The sequence below is a fragment of the Pleurodeles waltl genome, chromosome 11 (genome assembly GCF_031143425.1).
Source record: "Pleurodeles waltl isolate 20211129_DDA chromosome 11, aPleWal1.hap1.20221129, whole genome shotgun sequence".
Classification (NCBI taxonomy): Eukaryota; Metazoa; Chordata; class Amphibia; order Caudata; family Salamandridae; genus Pleurodeles; species Pleurodeles waltl.
The window spans coordinates 349,470,235-349,496,402 of NC_090450.1; the positions used below are offsets into that span (position 1 = coordinate 349,470,235).

The window sequence follows — 26,168 nt, forward strand, 5'->3', positions numbered from 1 at the left end:
GGCCCATGGTGGAGCCCCCAGGGTGCATGGAATTGAGTCCCCTTTACCATAATCAGATTGGTGGTACAATGTCTCAATCTTAGACACCTTTCATGGCCATATTCGGGGTTACCATTGTGAAGCTACATATATTTATTGACCTATATGTAGTGCACACTTATAATGGCGTCCCCACACTCACGAAGTCCGGGAAATTGGTCCTGGACAACGTGGGGGCACCTCTGCTAGTGCAGGAGTGCCCTCACACACAGTAACTTGGCACCTAGCCTTCAGGTACTGAAGGTTAGACATATAGGTGACTTATAAGTTACCTGGTGCAGTGAAAATGGATGTGAAGTAGTGTTTGCACAATTTCACTCAGCCTGCAATGGCAGTCCTGAAGAAGTGTTTGTATGAGCTCCTTATGGGTGGCAAAATAAATGCTGCAGCCCATAAGGATCTCCTGGAACCCCACTTCCCTTTTTTTTTTTGTCCTCATAAAAGCCCGTTCTTCCAAACGAGGGTCATCAAACCTGTGCCTCCTCACAAAGGAGGAGGCACACATAACCTCATCTCTCCCGGTCTTATCCACATCTATATGCTTATAAACCAACGTATGATGTTATCTAGGCCCGCCAAATACATCACTTGACATACAAGGTTGGCCTACTAGAAGGAGGCAAATAATCATTGGACCAGAGAAAGGAAAAATTCACACTGTTCAACATTTTCCCAAATTTCCCAACTATCCTCTCTTTTTTCAGGGGGGCCAAGGGTATCCAAACGACAATAATAATTGACTGAAGTCAACCAAACAGATACAGAAGGAAGGGAAGTGGAGATCCATCAAACATTTTTGTCTCCTAGCTAGTAAAATCAACAGAAACATCAGATCCCGCTGGGATTTAAGTAATTTAAGCCCCTCCGGAGCTACCCTGAAGATCACTAATATGGGAATTACCTCTATATCAGGATTTATCACATACTTAAGGATAGCGCCTATATTAGACCAAAAACCTCCAAGTCTGCTACATTTCCAAAACATGAATGTCATTCGCTTGAGGCTCCCCACAACGTGGACAGCTTTTAACGGACTTCCCCACCCCTGATAGCCTTGGATGGGACCAATAAGCTCTGTATAATGTAAACAAATGATTTTTCGTTTTGAAGACCTATGTTCGGTTATTCCCTCAAACCTATCCCAGACCACCATGTTTGAATCCTCCAGAAACTGTCCCCAGCAACCCACCCCCCTTAACGGAAGTGATAATTTATCCAACAAACATTCTGGGGTGCCAGGGGAATCCCACACCGGAGCCAAGGAGCTATAGTACTTAATGCCTAATGCTTGTCTAACCCGCCACCACACCCTGGCAGTGTCCCTGAGGATCTTCAATCGGTTCTTTTAAAAATATTTAGGGTGGCCAAACTTGTATAAAAAGTACCTACCAGCCTCTAACAGCTCATTCCAAACCAGAAAACCGTATATTCTGATCTATCACGTGGCAAAATCCGGACATTCTTCAGATGGAAGGCTAACTAATACTTATAAAAGTTTGGTGCTGCAATACCACCTTTCCCCTTTGTCCTACATAGTTTCTGCCATGCAATCCTAACCCCCTTGGAAGTCCACACCAATGAAATTAAATCTCCCTGCAGTTTGTTAAACCAACTTTTCATAAATTCCAAAGGAATTGCATTAAACACAAAGGTAAACTTTGGGAGGATAATCATTTTAAGAATATTTACCCTCCCAAGAAAAGATAATGGGAGGCCCGCCCATATTCTAAGCAATCTGCGAGTCTCTATATACACCAAATCAAAATTTGTCTTGGGTATTTCACAGAGGTTGGCAGAAACTTGTATCCTAAATATCTGATTTGTTGTTTAACCAAGGGACTATTGAACATGGTGTTCCAACACATAATTTCTGTTTTATCCGGGTTTACCAAATAGCCTGACACTTTGCCAAAATCCTTTAAACATTGTACAATTCTAGGAAAAACCCCTGTCAATTCACCTGTATAAATCATTAAATCGTCTGCATATAACGCAGCCTTTTTCATCCAACCTTGACATTGAAACGGGGGGATCTGACTGTCAGCCCTGGATCTTCCTAGGGACCTTTCTATCAGGCTTCCTTCTGAAAGGGTCTCAATGAACTCTCTGTATATCCTCCTCCATGTTTATATGCGCCATCGACGGAAGAAACCTCCTAAGCAAACTTATCACATAGCCGCTGATATCCTCGCCCTCCACACCTTCAGGAACATTCAGTACTCTGATGTTATTCCTCCACAGATTATTCTCTAATGATTCCAACTTTTCTTGAAACACTTTTTCCTTACGAACCAACTGCGCAATACCCTGAGAGTTGGCGGACACCCGTGTCTCCTGCTCCGCGACTACAGTGTCTCGATCCGGCTACTTCTCTTGGATAACATGTTCAATTTAGTTTCCAGGGCTGCACAGGACTCCCTGATTTTCTCTTGGTTATGCTGAGAAACCTCAAACTTTCCCCTAATCTTGTTTGTTAATGATACCAAGAGGTTTTGAAGCACCACATCCTGTGATTGTGTTGCTGTCTCTGTCTCTAAAGCTACAGCCGACTGAGGGGTAGGTGCGTCTGCAGATTTAACTGAAACAGCCACTACATTACTGCCGTTTCTGTTTCTCCCCACCTCTGGTCGGGGGGGGGTGAGGGTAAGGGTTTGGGTTCGGGAGGGCAGCATATCTGCACCTCCCAGAAGGTTCCTCAAAAAAGGTGCTAAGGCTGAAGTTGTCCTACCACCCTCTAACAACCGCAAGATCACCTGAACTCTGGTCGGCGCGCAAGGGTGGCGGCAGCGCCGAGGTGCCAGGCTGCGCCCATTCCTTCTCTCCCCCTTTCCCCTCGCGACTAGGCGAGGCGAAACAGAAGCGGGGGTGTAAACGAAGCGGTCGGAGCTTAGGACCGCGGGGAGCTGCTCTGATTACCCAGCAACACAGACGGAAGCAACCAAAGGCTGAAGGAGACGCTGCCAGCCTGTTTTGGCAGCTCGAACGTGCGTTTTTTGGTTTTCAGAGGGCATTTCTATCCCCCAGCTTTGCTTTGGAGGAAAAAAGAGGGAGAAGAGGAGAAAGAAGGGAAAAAAAGGGAAAGCAAAACTTTCAGAGTAACCTGTGAGGTGTTTAGAGAACAAGAGGACATATTTTTTTCTTTTTTTTTTTTTTTTTTTCTTCTTGATGGCTCTACTCTGACTTCATTCTGCTATATCCCGGCTACTTCATCTTATCCACCCACGGTAAGAGCTGTGTGTGCATGACGCCGGTTAATCGAAGGGCTCGGGCAACTCTTAGAAGCCCTCCATCGGCATTACTTCAGCAGCAACATAATAAGGGGCGGGGGCGGCGAGGAGGCTTTTTCAGGATTGTTCTCAGGTCCCCACATGGGGGGGGTCGGGGGAAGCAGACGGCGAGTGGAAAAAAAAGGGGACAACTTAGTAAAAAGGCAGCCAGAGATTAAACTTCGGAAAAAGCTGAATATTAAATCAGGCTTTAACCCTATTCTAAGTAAGGCTAACCACTTCCCTTTGTACTTAGTTACCATATACTAGGGACTTATAAGGGGGGGTCCAGTATGCCAATTTGAAGTGAAATATGGAGTCACTAGACTATAGTGACAAATCTAGAAACAGAGAGAGCATGAGCACTGGAGTTCTGATTAGCAGGACTCCAGTGACACAGTCAAGCATACTGACAAAACAGTAAAACATACTGACATGTAGGCCGCAACTATGAGCACTGCGGTCCTGACTAGCAGGATCCCAGTGAGACAGTAAAGACACACCGACAAACCCTGACAAACAGGCCAAAAATGGGGGTAACCATGCTAGAAAGAGGCTACCTTCTCACAGTGGAGCTCTTGTTGTGGAAGAAGTCCACCGGGAAGTTTCAGAGTTCCTGAGAAGGGGTGATGATGTTTTCAGTGGCTGAGAGGTTGAGAACTCTCTGATGATATTGAAGAGTTCTTTGCAGTGGTTCGAGCTAGTTTCGATGCGGTTGACCATGGCCCTCCTTTTTGTCTTTCAGTAGTTTGTGGGCTCCTTGCTGGTGCGCCATTTCCTCTCTAGCTGCTTGCAGTTGCGTTTTTGCGGTTCTCAGTTCCGTGGTGTACCTTCTGCCTTGTTTGTTGGGTTCCTTGAGTTTGGTGGGCTTGATGGGGGCGACGCTTTCGGTGCAATTAATGATCCAGGCGGAGAAGTTCTTGATGGCTTGTTCTAGGTTGGTTGCGGTGTCAGGGTGGGAGGTGTTGAAGGGGTCAGTCTACTATTTCTCTGATATTTTGTTCCAGCTGCTGTATGAGGTGCTGGGCAGCTTGTAAGCAGTGCTGGGGGATCATGTGATGGTGAAGTGGACGATAGCATGGTCTGTCCAGGTGAGCTTGGTGACACGGCTGTACTTGACTCTGTTGCGGCCGAGAAAATGGGGTTGAGTGTGTCCTGTGTAGAGTGCGGAGTCTGTGACTAGTTGAGGCCAATGTTGTTCATGCTTTCAAAAACCACACATCAATATGCATACATGTTTATATACACATGCAATCGTATATAAGGGCACACACGGTATGGGGTTAAATCAAACAAGTTTCGGCAACATCAATTGGTCTAGCTTTAGTTTCAGTGCAAGTAAACATTGGCGTGCACAGCATTTTGTATGCACTAGTTAATTAAATCCAGATTTTTTAAATTTTATTTTGGTATGGATTTAGCCAATCACAATAAATGGTTAGAAGACTACTTTGCTTAAAGCTTGTGCCTTTGTTGTGCAATAAAGAGGCCCAGATTCTCCAGAGTTCACCTGCCCCATACACTTCGCATAGATGTACGCTTTTTGATATGACTCTCAACATTTTATCTTTCCAATCCTCAAATCTAGTTGAAATGGATGTCTTCCAATTGTTAGTGATCTGGCTGCTACAATGACCATAAAAAGGTGCTTAAGTTGTATATTGGTAAAAGATACTTTGGAGGAGGAGCCTCCAAAAAGCTCTACCTCTGGTTCTGGCTCTATTCTATACCAATTCTGGAGCTAACAACGTTAAACTCATTTTCCAGAATTAGTACAATTCTGTGGAAAGACAGAACATATGTAGCCAATCACCCAATATAACCTATGCACATCTGGAGCAGCTAGGATCATTACTTGCCCCCCCGCATTACAAAGAATGGAAGATGTTAGGTACAATAGTGAGTTGCTATAAAAATGCATCCCACGGAAGTCTACCCTCCTGAGTGTAGTAAAATTGAGTGCAGACACACTCACTAATGAGTAAACAAATCTCTTTTTTCCAGTTCTGAGTGCTCTCACGAACTATAACAGTATAAATCATGTGTTGAAAGTATTTGTATGAACACCTTATCCTTAATGTTTGTAGGATTGGTATGTTGTCAGTTAATTTGCCAACCTTAGACCTTGATAGACTTTAGTTGGGTAAATCAAAGCCAAAATATATCATTCCATTTTCTAGAAGCTATGGGTATAGCTTTCAATCTGTTGTACCAAAATTCAGCAAGTCACAAAAAGTCATTATCCTGCCTGCCCTTTATGGCATGTAGGAGTAAGAACTGAAAACAATAATAGCACAGTCTATCAGTCTGAGCTGTGAGTTATGGTTTAGGATGTTAAAGAACTTGAAAAAATTATCTTTTCTGACGCAAGACATTAGGAGTGTCTTACAGGTAACATTTGTAGGATTCCAATGTGTTTTAAACAAATATAGTATCTCTGGGATTGCTTCTTTCATCATGCCATCTAAGATGAAGTTATCATAGTTATGCTGACCTGACGTGAAAGTGAATGGGCTTACTGCTGAAAAAAAGCAGCTACATAAGACAGCCAAATTGCGGTGCGGCCAACTCCTCCTACTCTTTCACAGTGCAGATTTCTTTTTAAGCTCAGCAAGGACTTTTATTGTTACAGAGGAAACTGGTAAACACAACTTTGACTGAGGCAAAAGTGTGGCTTATAAAACTTTAGAAGACTGGTGAATAGAAATTAAATAATGAAGAGAGAGACGTTTTAATCAAAGAAATCCAACCCTTTAATGTTAGTGGAAGCAAGTTCTATCTTTTAAACATTAAGCTGGCTTTGTCCAAAAGTAACTTGTAGTTGATGGAATATAGATGTTTAAAGTTCTCTCTTACAACAATACCTAAATCTCTTTTGAACCATTTGATGAAACCTATATATAACTCAAGGCAAAAATGTTCCATCACAATTAAAAAGTAAACATTGTTTTAAAATGATAAACTTTGTAGCCTCCTTTTACTGAAGTTTTTGCCACCAAATCTAGCTCACACTGTATATTATGTAAGTGGGCTTTCAAATATAATGCAATATCATCAGTGCCTAATAGTTCTTAGGGAAGTTAGGATACAGTGGCAAAATATTACTTTCCAAATGCATCTCAATTGCTAGCAGTTCAATAACAAAATGTAAAACGCCTTGGAGACATAGGACAGCCCTGCCTAGTTGCTCTAGAGATGGTGATTAATCTGGCATCTTGGGAAATAATTATTGCTCTGAAAAAATGAATACAGATTTGCGATTAACCTGGTAAACTGGGAATGGGTATCAAGATTAATTTAATGTCATCATAGTATTTCCCAGTTCAGAAGGTCAAAGTTTTTCTCCGTTTAGAGAAACAGGACTGTGTCAGAGATACAAGTATTCTTAGATCAATAAAAAAAAAAGTTGGCATTGATGAAAAAAACCAATTGGTCCAGATAAGGATTCTCCAGCGAGTAGCTAGTGGCTACTGGTGGCTCACCTGCTACCTGTAAGTAGCTCTCCATTGTACAGTCAATTCTACTAAATTGGAAGCTTTTGCTTGGTTAGATTGATTTATATGTATTCCAAACTGAAAAGTATGTATTCAAGAAGAAACTGTGTGTATTTTCAGAACCCGTAAGCTAATGTTTGGAGAACAAATGTTGAATTTCCAAAATATTTCTAAAGCTGATATTTGAGTGATAAATTATGCAACGTTGCAGAGACTTACTACTACTATGTTTGTCTTGGTGCCAGGGGCTTTGCAGCTATGGCTGTTATGTATTACCCATGCAGAGGCATTCCACATTGATAAAGCTTTTTTTTTATTTTACTACTAACAACCCTTCCTGATGCACAGAGGTTATCAATGCTAGCAATCCTTCATAGGGTAGCCACTAATTTAAGCTTGTCTGATATGGGCACAGTTACAATACTAAAACAATAGGGCGATTTTCTTTGAACATGAGTAGTTCTTACTAAAGAAAAGATTATAGACACCTAGTTCAGATGGATTTGTGTAGATATTTAGTGTGCTAATCTGTTAGCTGAAACATCAGCTCTAATCGAAAAACCAGAATTGAATAAGGTTTTGGACCTGCATGAATTCATACCCGTTTTCCCTTGCCTTAGAAAGTTAACAATGTGTCCATTGGAAAATGATCAGGGTTGGCGGTTTGCCTGTCTGCAGTTCATTTGCCAACTGTCTAATGAGAGGCGTAAGAGATTTTGAAAATGTACTGTAAAACTCTGAAGGGATCCCATCTTTTCCACAGGCTTTGCCATTTGGGAAGTTTGCTTCAACTTCTACAATTTCTTATATTTGGAGGTTCGCTATTGTTTCCATTGCATCTTCCTCTGATAGATGTGGCAGCACAAGTTGCAACAAGTGGTCTTGAATTAATCTCTGATTGATGTTGCTTTTTTTTACCTGTAAATATTTTGATAATGTTTTCAAAATAATTGTTGAATTTCCTCTTGATTCGAGGGTGCCACTTTGCTTACAATGGTGGCACTTGTCACTTTACCAGCTGCTCATTGGTCGTACCTCCTGAATGGTGGTTCTGTTTGAAGAAACACTGTCTCTTACATCTTGAGGAACTTGGCCATCCATAATCTGCATTACACGTTCTGGCAAGGGCTCGCGTCATTGGACATTCCACAAAATTAGTCCAGTAGGTCTAGCTTTAACTTAGCAATGCACACAAGCATAGGCATGCACATATGCAGTTTGTATAAAAAGCAAGATATGTTGGCTTTGCAAGATATTGAAGTTTACAAGCTGAATGCTGCAAGTCTGATCATCAACATAGTAAATAGCTGAAAGAAAATGGCCAAATACTTACAATCAAGGCATAAACTTGAATTTGAAAAGGAGGTGAGCATCCACCGATCAAAAATGCACTGATGATAGTTATCTGACTTACAACGCACTAGAATCACCTTTTTTAAACTGTTGACTTTCTTAATGAAGTTTGAAGTTTGTGAAATTTGGCTACAGAAGAAAATCAAGATCAATCGTAGACATTTCAATCTTACTTGAGTTTATTAGGGTTATTGTTAAGTAGTCTTCAGTAGCACATAATCTGCCGTCCACCCAGGCATAAGCCTAGGATCGACCCTCTCTGCTTTCATACTAATTGGCAAATTGTTGTACCTATTTTTTCTAGTGTAGAGATTTTTATTTCAGTATGCAATGTGTGTTTTTTCCTAAGTAAGTGAAAAAGTGAATAACTGAAAGCACATTCCTAGCTTGTTCTTCTGTTCTGCAAATGTAATAATCAAGCGTATCCAAATACATTAAAGATAGCTAAACATCTCTGCTTGAGCATAACATTGTTGTGAGTTACTAACAAGCAGACTTTCTGGAAGATAAGTGATTGTGTATGTTAGTCGTCTTTCAGAAAATAATACTGCAAAACAATCCAGCAGGGGCTGCAAAGGCATTTTGCCACCACATGCTTATTTTTTAACAGTGATTAACAAGATCTCTGGCTAAACCTTGCTTATTGTTTATCCTAATGGTTTTCAACAAGCTCTATGGCTTTGCGCCAGTAATATCAGACAGAACTTCAGCACCCACTCTAATTTAAGGTTGCCGCGTGGCAGAGGCCTTCATAGGCAGGTCAGAGGCTGTGGGTTTTTTCACAGCTTTCTACCGAAGCAGCAGACTATTCAGACAGAACAGTACAGACGTATTGTTCTGAAAACAAAAATGCAGGCCGCACCGCCTTTGAAATTCAGAGTTCGGCAGTTTATTTACTAATCCACTAAAATAGCAAACCTCTTAGAAATAGCACAAAGAGGGTGTTAGACTAAAAAAGCAATAACCAGGTTAGAATCAAAGAGCATCTGGTACTGACTCCAAAAAAGAACATGTACAGGTTGAGAAACCAGATGGACATGTAAATCCTCCAAGTAGTGTTCATGATGTACAAATTCTGTTTATGGGGAACATACCATGGAGAATAAAAGCAATATCCTGACCGAATTTATCAGACATCTATGGTATTATTCTGGTTAACGATTTATCAGGAATGCACCTTGAGGTGAGACAGTAATAATGCAAGCCACTCCCTCTTTGGTACCTGAAGAACACAAAGAAAAATATGCAATCGAGTGGGCTTTCAAGCAGGCTTTAGTCTTGTACAGAAATCAGACGGGGTGGGAAAAATAATAATTTCCACATGTCATTGCTTAAAGGGGCGAGCCCCAAGTGCAGGCTCAATATCTTCTGAAGCCAGGAACTGTATGGGACATAAAAAGGTTTTTTAGACCAACTACAATATCAAGGCATTATAGTTCCTTAAGGTTTCACAGTGAAACTCCCTCTTTTCCCAAGTTTTAAAACCGAACAGCTCGTAGAATGGTTTAGATTACAGGAATAGTTTAGCTGTCTGTCAGGATCTTGTAATAAACAAATGTCATACATAGAGGGGCTTTGGGTCAGCTCTCTTCTGCCATTGGTCCGTATGAGTGTAATTTATACTCTGCTTCCATCCATGAGAGCATACAGCATGGGGTAGTAGGAAACCCTACTTCAGCCACTGGCCTTTCCTGCCTTTGAATGATGCACTGATTATTTATGTGTATCTGCCTTAAAATGAGTGTGCTTCATTGCGAAAGCTGGTGGGCTAGTCCTTTAGTTTTCCATTTCCTCTTGGTGTAAGTAATTATACAGTTCTTTGTTTCTCTGCCCATTTTTAGAGCACACTGCGCAGCTCCTTAGTGTGAATGGGATATTTGCTTATCGCTAATTATTCTTTAGTGTGCTGCATTCCATGCAGCCTCGTTCTCTAAACCTGAAAACAACCATAAAATGACGTTGTCCAAGGTGTCATTGTTTTACCATTTCTAGATGGCCAGCACATTGGTTCTAAATTTGGCTAGCATATTGGAGTTTCAAAACAACAATACACTATGTACAATACAATTGTAGCACAGCCAACCGCTGATATGTTTTAATTTTATTTGTTATTGCAAACACATGTCCGCTATGTTTAGGCAGCAGCATATTTTCTTTTTTCTACTTGTGTTCTTTTAATTTATCTTGCATATGCTGTTGAATGTGTGTGTGTTTTTTGTGGTTGTGTAAGTGGATGAATGCAAGAATGAGTCGATGGGTAGACAAATTGATGCATGAGTGACTGAGTGCATATGTGAAAAATTATTGAGTGCCTAAATCCATCAATGACGATTTAAGAAGCAAATTTTTATTTTTATAAGTCAGATATGTTGACAAAGGCAATGCTTGTTATAATCTGCTGCACCACACCTAAGAAGAAAATAGTTACAGGCCAATAGAAAGTCACTTTGACTTGGATGTGTTTGATTAGTCACCCAGAGAATATATCGCGACAACATAGCCATTTAAAAAAAAGTTTTAAAAAAAAATAACGTTTGATTTACTTAAGTACATTGTCCTTAGTTGAAACGCGTCTGCCAAGCAATGTTAATGATATTCTTTGTTCTCTGTCTTCATTCCTTCCCTACTCATTTGAAATAGGTGATTTAGTAAGATTGAGTTCGGCCTTTTCAATCGAATTATCCCTCTTGTCTCTCGCAGACACATTCTTTTTTCTAGCCACCTCACTAAATCTTTGCTGACTATGGTACCTTCCAGTACCTCTTTGGCACCCACTTTATACTCCCCATCATACTTAGGACAATGACCAACAGTTTGCAATAGCCTTCCTGAAGCCATAGACAGTGTTAGTTTTATACATGTGCTTTTCATTTAAATGTCTGCAATGTCATGAGTTTTGTTTTTGCAGGTATCCATTTTCAGGTGAAGCGAGTCGAACTAACAGATACACTACCCCTGTTCTGCGTTTGGATACTGAAAGACTTTATGGAGAGTAGAAAGGAGGCTGCAGTTCGAAGGCAGTTCCTGTTGTCAAGTTTAACAACTTCCTCCCAGTCAATTGCAGAGATCTCGGCACTCAGCCTTGGTGAGGTGAGTAGTCTGGGAAGCATTTGTTTACTGCACATGTCCTTAAAGGATGTATAGGTTGCCACCTTTTTGATTAGCCTTCGCTTAATAAACCACCCATTGTCCATCAGGAATCAAAGCGGTATTATTTTTGTAAAAGGAACTGTGCATCTCCCTGGGTTCCCTGCTTTTTGCAGAGCGTTCTGTATTTACTGTATTTTGTTTGTTTTTATTTCAAGCAATTTATCCTGACTCATTGAAGGTAAGGATACTGTGAGGCCTTCTCTCCATATCAAAGGTGACATCAACCACTGGTACAAGCAGCCAGTATCAAAGGTCAAAGTGCTGTTTTTCCCACTAACTTGGACCGTAGGGATTATCTCCACGACAAAGTTGGCTTCACTGATGATCGGGCTAGACGTGCACAAACATTTAAGCCCTATCTCAAAGAGGCAATGAAAGGTGATTTGACATACAGTACAGCAAGCTGATCACAGTTGCAATAAAGGTATGAATGCCCATCTAGAGTTTTGAGAAAGCTCTTAAAAAATTTCTAAAAATGCATAAAAATATCTACAGTATGAATGGAAATTAAATGTCATTCAAAATACCTTAACATGGTATTACTACACAATAAAGTGATAAAACCAGGACTTCTGGTTCTAAACCCTATACTCTGTACCCAATCATGAAATTATCACAAATACGGTAATTATCCTACAAGTGAAAACACCGCACAATAGCAATGCGGTTTTGAGAACATAGGAACGACTCCAACAATGTTTACAAACGTACTGTTTGTGATTGCTAACCAGTTACATTTACAACAATGTAGAATCAAAGATAGCCGTCATCTTGCTAAAACTGTCTCTGGTTTGCAAACTTTTACTATTCATGACTATAATGATCACGGAAAATAAGCTGAAATAAAGGAAGCACAGTGGCAGTTACAATACAATCAGATAAATCGGCAAAGCAAACTGACTTTAAGAGTTCGGGAAAGTGAGTTTCTGCAGCTGGGCAGAAATGGCTATTTCTTGATGTACATTTAGGTAGATTTTGTTCCATAAATTTGGGCAGCCTCATGGCCCGGGGGCCCAAGATGTTCTGGTTCAGATGCTCTTGTCTTGTACAGAATCCATTCCTCACTTCTCATCCCTCAGTCCTCATCCCTATGTCTCATCCATCATCCCTACTTCTCATCCATCATACATCATCCCTGCCTCTCATCCCTACTTCTCATCCCTACTTCTCATCCATCATACATCATCCCTACTTCTCTTCCATCATCCCTACTTCTCATCCATACTTCTTTTCCATCACACCTGCTTCTCATCCATCATCCTTACTTCTCTTCCATCAATCCTACTTCTCATCCCTTCTTCTCAAATCTACTTCTCATCCATCTTCCATCATTCCTACTTCTCATGCCCCAGCCATCATCCCTACTCCTCATCCATCATCCCTACTCCTCATTCCTCATCCCTTAGTCATACCAACACATTTTCAGTTTTGTGAAACACACCTTCACACTGATTGGCTGGCAACAGCCAATCAGAGTTATGAGAGAGGCCTGCATTATATTTCACTGAAAAACAGCCTTCACATTGCATGTGCTGGGTGAAAACAGAGGAGAGGAAATGCAACTGTGTGCTTGTTTCCAGTGAATTCAAGGCTGTACAACAATTCATTTTATTTAACTAAGTGTTTTTTTCTGTTTACACAGGCCTCTGCAGAAAGCTCTGCTGGTTTAGGAAATACAAAGAGCCCACAGCTTGAGCCACAAATCAGCTCTCAGAGAAAGGGTTACACAGTTCATCTACAGTTCAGTGAAAACCTTTCTCTAGTGAGAGGGTGAGAGGGATTAAAAGCGTTGTCCTTATTTCTGGTTGGGGGCTTCCATGCAAGTGAGGTATGCAGCAGGAAGGGAAGCAGAGCCATAGCAGGGGCTCAACCCAATGAGGAAACAGCATCACTCAGGTCCATGTACCTGAACCCACCGTCTACACTGGTCTGTATCCAAGATATGTTCAGTGAGCTAAACTGACGCCCTAGCTTATATTTCCAAGACCTGGTTGTTGAGCAACACTCACCTGCCCATCAGGGTCTATACATCGAGATGCTTCCAGTCAGACTAGGCCCCTCTTACCCTCTTCCAGGAATACAGTGGGGAGGTCACTGCTTACATGCAGATAGTCCGATACAGTCTTCACAGGAAACGTGCAATTACTATTTGTGGCAATGGAACGAAAATAAGAGAGTCTGTCCTTGTCCTGCTGGCAGCTTCTAAGCTTCACCCTGCAGCCACCATTCTCACAAACAAAACTTTGTAATCAAATTGGGGTAAGCCATGCAGTGGGTGCAATTTTAGTGATCGCAAATGGCTGTGTGCACGCATTCATGACCGTAAACTTTATTGCATAAAGTCTGCATACTATGATGAATTTTTCGAACATGCCACCAGGCTGCCTGAGTGAACTGAATGTTTGCTGCTGAAACATGGTGATGTAAAGGTCATAATCTGGCAAACCTAGCCCTCTATCCTTCGGAAGGTGGTAAACAGTATCTCAGAAGTTTGGGAAAAATCTGTTATGTAAAACACTTAAAATTGCAGAATTGCAGTATAAAGAATTGTATACAAAACCTAAATTGTTAAACATTAAAACTAATTAATTGCGAACGGGGAATGTGTCTGTGCCGAGCATTTATATAGTTTACACAGAGCGACCAGTAGGCATTTGCCTGGAGTGTAGATACTGCAGTCCAAAACTATACTGTGCTGCAAATACCTGGGTGTTGGTCAATGTGGTTTGATTTGGGGGTGGGAGGTTGCAACCCCTTGACATTACGTAGTGTGGTGTCCAATGTAGGGGCCTCTCTTTCTTACGCACACGAAGGGGTGCCCCTGAGGAGGACCAATTCGCAGTTTTAGAGATCCATCACAATGATTGGGCACAGAAATTGCTACCAAAAAAACAAAAATACAGGATAATTTGCGGGGACACAGGATGGCACAGGTGCACAGAGTATCATGAGCTTCATTCTTACAATTACTCTCTCTGCTTTTTCGCAGATAGATCGGGAAGGCACTCTGCTTCTGATTCTTAGGATCAGTTCTCTTTGGCGTTATTGAAAATTGTTGCTAACTCTATTTTTCCCCTGAACTCATGTGAGTCTTAAAGGTAAAGAATATTTTTGGCCAAATACCAGTTGTGATCATTTTCTAACCTTTCTGCAGACCAGTGATTTTGGTCTCAAGCTTTTTCTTTTTCTTCTGTTCAATTATTTGTTTAAGCACAAAGTGCTAATATCTTGGTCTGTACCTTTCTTTTTATTCAAGTATGTCTGAGTCTAAAAAGCAAACATTGAGGTTTATACTTCTCGATGAAAACACCAAACAACACTATAACTCAACACAGTAACTCGGTAGTGAACATTGAGGTCAAGCGCCATACATAACATATAAATGCTGCTCGTGCTATAGTCCCAATAGCCCCAAAGGGATAAAGGCAAAATAAAATATACAAGCATCTCCACAGGTGCTCCACAAAAGTAACCACCAAAGAACAATGGTGTGTGGATCACCCACATCACTTTATCCAGTCAGCCCCTCCCTACTCAACAAGGAAGCACTATCATGCCTGTTAGTGTAGCCTAGATGTTGTAGATAACCCAGACATCCTAGGAGGAGGGTGTAAAACCAAGAAGCTAGGGACAGATTTAAAAATGGGAAACAAAAATAACCAAGTATGGGGGCAATTGAGGGTAGGCCAAAGAGTGTGTGGGGAAGTCCAGGGTGGCAGTCTTGGTCCCAATAAGTAAAATAATTGGCCAGGAAAGAATGGAATGCATGGATGAAATAAAATTAATAGAAGAAATCTGGGTGGGTGTAGATATAAGTACCAGGAGGGAGTTCTTTAGAATGTACACCTTCAGATAAAACTGCCAAAGCCTCCTCTTAAACTACTACATTTCTGCCCCAGTCACTTCAGGGGAAGTCTTCCACCTAAGAAGTAGTGAGCCAAAAGAATCTCTGAGTTTAGCAACTACATCTGGAGTTGTATTTCCTCATGAAATACTAGTTGTTTGCCCCACACTGCACATGGAAGACGTTGAAACCAACCTCTTCCACATTTTACCAGACCACCATTCCAAATTGAAGCCTCATATTTGCTTTCAACCAAGTTGGTCTGGCTAACATGTCCAGATGTGTGTTCTTCAGGATGTCACATGCAGAAATCAGTTGCCTCCTTAGGGATTGCCACATGCACACTCTTCCGTGTTCATGGCACTTTTGAAATCTAAGGCTGAGAATTATTTGCAGATCCCAGGTGAAAGCCCACAGAAGGGAGGATGAAGAAGGCAGGACAGAGAGAGTTTCTGCTTCAGTATTTATTCATCACCGTCGCCACTTCGGTGGGAAACTACTGACATCCTCAATTAACCCCCAGTCGAATCCTTCATAGTGTCTTGTGCTGTCATGGGCCAGACCCATAGCTCCATCACCTACCCAGGTGGCCACCACATTATGGACCTATGAGGGCTGAGGGTAGCCTTCAAAACTTGCTCTGGTCTTGGAGCTATGCTCACAGTGGCCCCCGGGAGTATCTCCACTGTAGCAGTAACGGATTATGAAGCTCCAACATCTCACAGGGCTCTGATCTGAACCATGGGTGGGTGAAAAGGTCAATTTAGCAGGTCACTCATCCAGAGCTTGAAGAGATGCTGCCATCTCCAAACGCACTTCGCCATGCACCTCCAGGCAAGGTGGCTTTCAAAGTGATTAATGAACAAAAAGAGTTAAAAAAAAACATGCATCTATATATAAATATAAAGACGCATCAGCTCAATACAAGCAAATATATTTCAGAGCTTAACAAATACGTTTGCATATACCATAATACCTTGCATGTATATGTTGTTCCACAAACTCTTAGACCACTTTTTTTTTTAATGTGTGCTCGTATGTTCAGGGGACCAGCAAATCACATTCTTTATTGAGAGTGTTTGGCTTAAACTTATTGATGATCCTGTGGTTCTAGTGTCTTTATAAGCTTGCTTTTTGTTTCAAATAAATGTCTGCATTTCTGAAAGCTATTTCTGAAATGTGGGAACCATATGTGTTTTCCAAAAGGTCATCCTTTGACTAGTTGTTGGGACATGAATGGTCCCCTGCATGGGATACAGGTATGCTTCCCAGGCTTGAATGTATCTGGCATCCTGACCCTTGATTTTTAGCCCTGACGTCACACTAAATTAGCATGTACAGAGAGGCCTAGGCGTGCTTCTTACTACATGTAGGTTCTGAGCCTGCCCTATGAACTGGAATGGCACCCCAAGTTTGCCCTCAGCCTGATGACAGTGGGCTACTCTCGCTGTCAATGGTCCAGTATATAGAATAGTGCAGGCATCATGCTATGATGTGAATATTGATAGTGTGACTACACTTTATCTAAGTCACTGGGGTAGAAGCCTGCTCATGTAAAGTTCTGCTTCCATTCATTTACACTGTCTTTTGCACAAACATTACAGTTCTAGGCATGTTGTTAGTATCTTCCTTGGTGTATAAATGGTGTGTGAGTGAGCCAGAGTAATGTAGGGCGGTGAGATACCCTTTAATTTCCACAAGATAGAGATGCGGAATGTGCACTTAGACAGTGGAAGTGCATTGCTCATGTCCTGAAGCTAGAGAGAAGAGGTGTAGCCACTGAAATGAGGGGCAATGTGACAGAGCTTCTTCAGGTTTTTTGTGAGGCCTCAGCAAGGAGCTGGTGGTTAGTTTCCTGAACACTACCATCTGGTGGGTTTTGGTGGTGAGAGAAAGGACTGCAGATTCTGTTACGAAAGGCGAGGGAGTCTTTAGGTAAGTCTGACTTTTTGTCTTTTCTGAATTATTCCTTCTGCTGGGCTGATGACAGCTAGGTACAGAAACCTCACACTTCTTTGTGCCTCTATTGTGGGTGTTTCAAGCTGAAGGCCACACTTGAAACGAGAACCATACTAAACTGGTTCTACTTCTTCAGACAGTGGTTACCATGCCTTGTCTACTTTTGCTGTATAGAAGTGGGAACCCACTACCCCATGTGTTGTATCACTTACAAGTCATCTATGGCACAGGAAGGTAGTGCTCCACGGAGTACTCAGGGGACTGTTGTTCAACCATGGCTGATGTCTGCCTCACAGATAGATAAGGAGCCATCATATGAAGTCTGGATCTCTTGCTGGAGAAGCTGTGCATTTGTCTTGTAGCACCAAAGACGCGCTGCAGAGAGGTGGAAGAGGAGCCTGCCTACTTTGAAAGAGGAGAGAGTGTGCAGTGAGGAGGAGGTGCAGAGCATCTGTGAAGATTGTGGGATAACAGAAAAAACATAGCTGGATAGTGACCCTGGAGGACCATTGTACCGAGGGCACTCAAGGAGGGAACCACAACTCCACCATTACACAGATATCGGCTGGTGTGAGGCTGAAACTGCTGAAGTTGTACCCTACCTGAGCTGGGCTGCCTCTACCCAGAGATCTGCCTGTGCATGGCTGCAACTGTCAAGTTGTACTCTGTCCATGCAGTGCTGCATCTATCTAGAGATCGACTTGTTCGCTGCTACAACTGCTGAAGTTGGTTTCAGTTGGTGTGGGTCTGCATCTGCCTAGTCATCAGCCTGTGCTGGGCTGCAGTCGTCAAAGTTGTGACCGTACCATGTGGGGCAGCTACTGCAGATTTCATGATCAGCCTATGTGCGCCTGTAACTCCTGAGTGTCACAAGACCCTGTCCGGGGACATGTCGGCAGGCTACCCAGCCACAGCATTGTCCAGTTGCCAAGACCAAGAGATTGCAAACACTCACCATTGGTCCTGTCAGTACTGGACAGACACCTCCAATTGCCCCTCCCCAATGTGGTTTGACACTAGCGGAAGGTATAATGCAACACATTCAGTTGTCAATTTCCCTTGTTTTTCCTTTTTAATAACCTCCTTCATCGTATTTCAAATTGTTGGTGAAATAGAACAAATACATATATATTTTATCATGGCACGTAAACTTGGACTGTTAAAACCAGAAACGGTCAGAGTATACACAAATTCAAGTACATTGTATAGGAGTGCATGCATTTGCATAATTTATGATTAGAGAACATGGTAGTTGAAGGATTATGGGACTTATTAAGTGTTTGGTGGGCAACGGCACTCAATCAGAAATATGGCGGATGTCAGTCCGTTGTATTGCAATTCCACTTTAGTAATTTCCATTTGCAATAATAACGCAGTAGTTTGTTGCTGAGTCCATGTCTGCCAAGGCGTTAAATTAATTGTGTGTCTACTACGGGTTTTCTTTGCTATATAATCAGTATTTGACTTGGGGTGCTTCAGAAACAGCTATTTCGTTTGTTGACTGGATTGCCTGGTGTCTTCTACTGCCATGGAGTGCCACATTTGCTGATATAGATGGATCTGCAAGGTCAATGATGTTTTTCTATGAAGTTCATGTAACCAGTTTGGTAACTTTTAAAATGAGTGTTATTAATTTACGTCCCACAGTTCCTACTACGAACACCTAGACATATGAGTAGGGGATCCATTTGTAGATAGGTCCCTACAATTTCCTAAATTGTAGCTATTACTCAAAGCAGAACAATCCGATGTAAAATAGTGTCCCTTTTTCCACCTCATACCTTCATTGTCTCTTTAGCATGCCTAGGTGTGTTTGTGTGAATTTAAATAGATAATACCGATGTAAGACCTTCTAATAAGCTTTTCTTTTGATCCTCAAACTTTCTAGACAACAATTGATGGAACACCAAAATTAAACCATTCAGGACTTGAAGCCTTGTACTCTTGGAGCCTGCCCAACTGTATCTCTCAATGTAATGCACTATGTCTAAACTTACGTTAAGATAACCGTCACCTAGAGTGACCAAACTGATTACACTCATTCATGACTAGGCAACCTTAAAATATGTTTGGAGATGGAGAACAAGAGTAAGGGATGAGGGATGTGCCTAGAGCAACTGCCAGCTTGTGTTTGGCTGAGCAAGAGAAACATACCTCCCACTACACTTCAAGAACGGAAGCATGATTCAAGCATTGAAATAACTATGCAAAAGCGGGAACTTCTGTTTTAATTGGCAGGGCATTTAGGGCATACATAACAAGCTCATCTTCTCTAGTGGCTCTTGGCATACCTTCAGCCAGGACACCTTCGGACTGAAGAGTAGGAAGTGTAAAAAAGAAAACAACCATTGGCAAAACTGTTAGGTCTTGCTTATGTGAGAGCTATGGGCTTTACCAATGTCTTTTAGCCATGTTGTACAACAGCATGGCTACATTTCAGCATGCTAAAAGTTAGTGGTGTGGTACAGAGTAGAGTGGCATAGAAGAGGGTGACATAGAGTGGATATGAGTAGAGTAGAGTGGAGTGGCATAGAGTGGCACTTTATGGAGTGGTGAAGAGTGACACATTGGCGTAGAGAAGAGTGGCATAGAGTTGAGTAGTGTAGATGAGTGTGTGTAGATTGGAATAGAATGGTGCAAGTAGACTGGAATAGCATGGAGTTATGTAGAGCAGAGTGGTGTACAGTGCAGTAGAGTAGTACAGTTGTGGGTGTTGGTAACTAAAGCATACATAGAGAAAGCAGATAGGGTGAAAACAGCATAATTTAATGTGCCCAGGTGGTATTTTACTATCACTAAAACGTTGATAGAAACATAAGAGTGAAAGCAATATAAATAATAAGCCACATGAATATTACTGAAACACTAAAATAAAAACAGTGCATTGCAAAAATCTGAGAAAGAACAAGGATGAGGAAGAATGCATGTACATGGTCCATGCACAGGAGAGGAGCTAACATAAGAAACCAAGGGAAGCCTACAGAAGGTAAGCAGTCAAGTGTTTGCAAATGAGAGTGACAGCGAAAAAGAAAATGATGGTATGCTGTGGGTGGGTTGATGAATAGTAAACAGTATGTCTTGTAGCGCTTTATAGGTAAGACGTAAAAAACAAGGCAGCAGCCCTTTTTTGTCCATGCACTGAGGGTCCGAAGCACCATACCCATATCCATAAGGACCCTCCCCAATGCTGCTCCAGTTTCGGAACGAGTCAAAGATGCACCACTTTACAGACCAGTGCATCACAATACAGTACTGATACAATTCTGCTTCCAAAATTCAGCTACCTGTCCTATCACTCGGCATTATGCTGGTCTTTGACCTGTACAGCACTCCACTGCCTTTTAGTTAAGTTTGTGCTATACAGACACCACATAGATACTTAACATACATTTTCAAATGAATGCACTTATTGTAATAGAATATATTTGTGTATATCATTGCACAAAAGTGTCTGATTGTAATATATAAGCAGTTTTAAATGGCTTACCATCTTACATTGCTTATACTGGTAGAAGGATTCCATGCATGAAGCTCATTGCCTGTAAGTCAATGTAACCCAACGTTAGGTAGCAAAGCGGTGTTAAGAATGAAAAAACATGATTTTTATTTGCTTTTTTCATCATTTAATTTGTTTGATAACATGAACCACAAATATAAGTGAAATTGTCAGCATCATCATTAAATGTTTTTTGTGCGTAGAGATTTATTGATTGAGGATTACAGGATGGCTGCTTGCAAATATGCATGCCAGGCACCATGTTTTGACTTTCTCTTACCAGATCAAAAAATACTTTTCTTTGTTTGGGTGCATTTAGGTATCTGGCAATCCCAAGTGTGTCCTAGAGAGATGAAGGTACTGCTATATATGCACGGTTATCACAAAGAAACCAAGAAAGATTTTTGAGGATGATCATATAAAAAAAAAATAGAGCATGGTGACTGATGCATTCTGTTTGCCAGTAGAAGAAATGTCTTTATAGTTTATGTATCGTACTCTGGTGTAGGCTGCTACACACGTTTAAGTACAGAGAGTAGGTATGATCTAATAAAACTGGTACTTGTGAGGAGTTTTTACTTTTTCTGACGTATCTCACCTGCTTTTTTTGTTTTCTCGCTCTAGGGCACCCAGTGTTTAGATATCCACTTGGCTAATACCCAATCCAATGGTTGTTTGTGTTTTACATCCACATCAGGCTTTCATCTTTATCCCCATAGGAGGATAGGTGGCTTCCTTTCAGGAGTGGGCTACTTCTAAAGTAAGCGGTAGGGAGGTCATGATAGTTGTCCCAGCTGCATGTCACACACTCATGACCCATTATGTTTTCTTTCATCGTAGAGCAATGTAGTATATTTGAGCCACAGTGTTCCACAATGCACTTACATAATAAAGCTTTTGCAATAGCTTTTCGCACCGCTGCGCGCGGCACGAGCCGACCATTCGGCTCGGGCCTCGGCACGCGGTCTGAAGACGCGCCGCGTCCCCAGCCTGCTGTGCACATTACGAGGCCCCAAATTGGGCATGGGACCTCGTTCTTTTTTAGCGCGACGCGCTTCCAGGCAGGTCTGACCTCCCCCACTCACCTGTTCTTCTTTTCTTCTTCTTTTCATGTTGTTTTGTTGTGCTTTCCTTTGTTTTTTCCTTTTCCCATATTACCCCTCTCTTCCCAGCATTCCTTGTTCCCTACTCTCTGTGGCTCCTGGTCCATTATGTTCTGTGTGTTTTTCCCTATCTAAGATGGTGTCCTTGTACTTCCTGTTTGTTGGTATTTAAGGGCTGTGATTCTTTCTCTCCTTGCGCTGCAACACTTTCTGTTTGGATGGTGTCTTCGCTCCTGCTTCTTTGTATTCTTTACTGGTTCTCGTTTGCTCCAGTGTTTATTCCTGTATTTTTTTTCCCTGTAATTACCTATTCATTTTGTTCCTGTTCAGGAATCTATTCTTTTGAAGGTTTTCTTCCCCTTTCAGGGTTTTATTTTCCCTCTGGGACTACTTCTGAGGGTCACAGCATGCTCTTGGCGTATCCATTGCCTGCAGCACCGTGGCTATCAGAAAGAGTCGCCCCTACCTGGGCCAAGGCCGAACATTCAGGAACAAGATCCTCGCCACTCGTTCTGCGGACTCCAGGTTAAAGCAGCACGTAAGTCATGACATAGCTGTCTGAATTTCATATTTGAAATACATTTCCCCATTCACCCTCTGTCTCAGTCCATTAGCCATGTAAATATCACATCTTAGCATGAATGTCAATGATTTGGGCCCCTTAAGCCTAATCCATGCATGGAGAGGTATTGGCCTGTGAACCAGTAATAGTTTACCTAGTTCCTTCCTTTTGTTGCTGTGTCGCTGGCAAAGGGCATGCTAATTAGATTAGCTAGCCCAGAGTTAATAAGCCCTACTCTGTGTACTTCAAGGGCCATTTTGGTTATCCTAGGAGCACCAGATCTTGCTGTCTCTTCTGGGCTGGAGATAATGCAGGATATTAGGAGGGGTTAATTTGAATGGTGATCTCTGAAATCAATATTCCCTCCCCTGCTCCTTTGATGTGTAGAGTACGAGACATCCACTGGCCCCTCTTCTGCCCTACCTGAAATCCAAGTGCTATGATAAATCGCTTTACAGAAGCCAGGTATGTGCCTTACCTAATCTCACCAAAAGGGAAAACCTAGATAAGACTTGAAGAAGAAGGACAACCTGGAATCTGAGAAGACCGCAGTGAGAATTCCTGAAGCTCTGGGAAGAGCCTTGCTGGAAGACTGCTTGATTGCATTTGCATTTCTTCTCTCCTGTTCAGTTGGGAACCGATCCCACTAATAGGCACAGAGATGTCGAAGACCTTGATACTGCTCAGAGGACTGTCCCTTGGTGGATCTGAATTCTAGGGAGGACTACAGTAGATCCTGCCAAGACAGTAGCTGAGGAGGCAAGAGGAGGAAGTTGTCAATGGTGAGGAATCTAACAGCGCTGCACCGTGTGGTGTTTTTCTGAATTGGACTCCACCAGCTTTGAAGTGATATGAGGATTCAGCCACCTGTAAGCCCTGTACATTTGTAAGGCCATTCCAATCGTCCTCTACTAGAAAGGATCATCTTATAGGAAGCCTCCACATAATTGAGCCATTAAACTCTTGACCAGGGCCATTCGACTATGCCAACAGATTTCAACCTCAGCCAAAACCTTTGACCAGATTCTCTTGTGCTCAGTTGGACACAAAGAAATTCCAATTTGTGGATGTGGCCACAGAACTTACCCAAATATTGGCTACTCCTTATTTTTATGAAATTTTTACTCCTTTTTCTTAGTGCTCTTATGTAACACAATAGCATCATTTTATGCCAAGTCTTCGCACATTAAACATTTTCTCTTTATCTTTGAGACCTAATTGGATATTGAGTTTTTGTGGCAGCATGAAGTATCACAAGGAACAGTGGCATTCTAGTTAACCCTCCATAGCTAACGTGTTATTCTGAAGGCTAATAAAATTCGGCAAGGTCTTACTTAATGCTTCCACCAGTAAGTGGATTTCTTACAGTACTCGTTTTAAGGACTTTGGAAGGAAGAAAAGTTAAGGCGATCTTGGCCTTCAGATATAAGATTCCCTCAAGGTATCACCAAATTTTAACAGTGTTCCTTGTTTTACTCAAACACGCTTTGAAGTTATGTAGCATAGAAAGACTCTGTTAAATCACTGCAAAGCAAACCCCTCCCGTTGCTCCAACTCACAGACACTTTTAATAAAGCATCCTAAAGTTGTCATTTGTTTCCTTCTGCCCAAGTCAAATGGTAACATTTGAATTTAGACTTCTAAGTTTTGTCTTACGATTAGAGCACTTTGTACTTGAAATGAGTAGAGCAATAGGGGAAGGGCATTGGTACATTTACTGCCATGTACACCCCCTATTAGAAATGAGTTTCAAGTACTACAGCTGCGCTTGACCATGCCTCAGCTGCTCATGTCCTTTGGCCGAGTGTAGCGGGGATTGAGCGCAGAGCTTAGACAGCTAGGGCCCAGTGGCCCTTCCCCATATAGAACTTTTTGATGTGTGTATGATCAACAGATCCACCCATTCACTGGAAAAAAAGCTTAAAATGAAATTATGGTTAGCTGTGATTTTAATATTACAGCATATGTTTGAAACAAATGCTGAATTTCACTTAAAAACACACAGAAAACTGCAGTTATGGTTACAAATGTAATCCAAAAAAACCCACTGAGAGTTATGATTAGGACCACAATCAATAAATTGCTCAACAGCCATCCAGACCATAACTCACACTAAAAGCAATATTTATACAAATATAGAAAAACTCCTAAGGATAAAATGTTTTTTACTAACCATATTTTATGTATTTTAAGGAACATCAGCATGTTACACAGCTCCATAGGCAATCTTTCCAAATAACTATTTCAGCAAAGACAGATTGCTTCTACACATTCTGGATGCCATAATATTCCCACCACTTGCCCCACATCTTTTTGTAATTTTGAGGGCAGTCTATGGCTTTCGATATTGTTTTTTTCCATTATCACACATTTTCCCATGGTTTTCATCCAGTCCGATATTGTGGGTGCTGTAGCCCACTTTCAGAACATGTTGAAATCCTGTTTGTCTATCAGGGTACCAGTAGACACTAGGGCTGGTTTCCTCTGCTACCACAGAGATGCACCAAGAAGGGCAGTACTGGGCGAATGGTCTATTAACCTGCCAAGTCCCTTCAATAGCATGGTGAGTATTAAAATCACGGAGGTTAAAACCAGAGGTCCGTCCCAAACTACATGCAAACACTGCCTTCATTTGAACCACAGTGAAAGCAAAGTAGTTATACCATTTTTACCCAGAATTGATTGGCACACATTTCTTCTTGCAGGAAATCAAATTCTTAAGCCCTTTCTCAAATCCCCGCAAAATAATTTCACTTTTGCTTTCATCTCAGATATCTATTGAACATCTATCGCCTATGTCAGACTTCACTGTCAAACCATATTGGCTGATCTAACCTCTTCCTGACAAAATGATTAATGAGACTGCACAGAGGACGACAAAGTGTATCATAGAGTTTCAGATTTAAGTACTTATTCTTTGTTAAAGATCACCCACCTTTATTGCACCTGAGAAACCTTTCCTCATAAAATTGCTCAAAATCTTTTGGAAACCTTCCATGTTTACTAGTCGCATTCTTCATTGTGAAGCTGGAAGAAAGTGTGTTTTACCCCATTGAGAAGTAAGCGATTCCAAATCTCTCAAGAAAGAGATTAGTCGTAGAATTATAGGTACGTAACAATGAATAACTGGAACATGCTTGAGTGAGAGTGAAGCTTGATTAGAACATTCGAATGTTGGCATGTCCATTGAAAACAATGGAGTGCTGCGGGCTTTTACTGGCCGGTAAAAGCCCGCAGCGCCAACATTCCAATGTTCGCTTTGTTCACAGCAACAGCTGTGAACAAAGCCTCACGGAGCCCGAGGGGATTTAAATCCCCTCGGGCTCCGTGAACATTTTTTTTTTTTTAATAGAACATTCTGCCCTGTGTGGCAGAATGTTCTAATAGCCTTAGAACCTGCCGTAGCGGGCTCTACCGGCTATTAAAGTCCCTCTCCCTTGTTAAATGCCCTCGCCTTCGGCTCGGGCATTTAACGCGGGGAGCGGGCCTTTAATAGCCAGTAGAGCCCGCTACGGCAGGTTCTAAGGCTATATTAGAACATTGAAATGCTGGGGGCTCCATTGAAAACAATGGAGTGCTGCCGGCTTTTACTGGCTGGTAAAAGCCCGGCAGCGCCAACATTCCAATGTTCGCTTTGTTCACAGTAAGAGCTGTGAACAAAGCCTCACGGAGCCCGAGGGGATTTTAATCCCCTCGGGCTCCGTGAACATTTTTTTTTTAAATAGAACATTCTGCCCTGTGTGGCAGAATGTTCTAATAGCCTTAGAACCCGCCGTAGCGGGCTCTACCGGCTATTAAAGTCCCTCTCCCTTGTTAAATGCCCTCGCCTTCGGCTCGGGCATTTAACGCGGGGAGCGGGCCTTTAATAGCCGGTAGAGCCCGCTACAGCGGGTTCTAAGGCT

General features: G+C 41.9%; 1 protein-coding gene across 10 annotated transcripts in view; it reads left to right on the forward strand.

Annotated features, from left to right (window-relative positions):
- PASK (PAS domain containing serine/threonine kinase) overlaps positions 1–26,168 on the forward strand; it is a 1,088,660-nt gene that overhangs the window by 492,693 nt on the left and 569,799 nt on the right. For all 10 annotated transcript variants that reach the window (XM_069213654.1, XM_069213650.1, XM_069213651.1 and 7 more), the window contains one exon: positions 11,061–11,242. In XM_069213654.1, the coding sequence (XP_069069755.1) occupies positions 11,061–11,242 (182 nt within the window). The remainder of the gene's footprint in view (positions 1–11,060; positions 11,243–26,168) is intronic.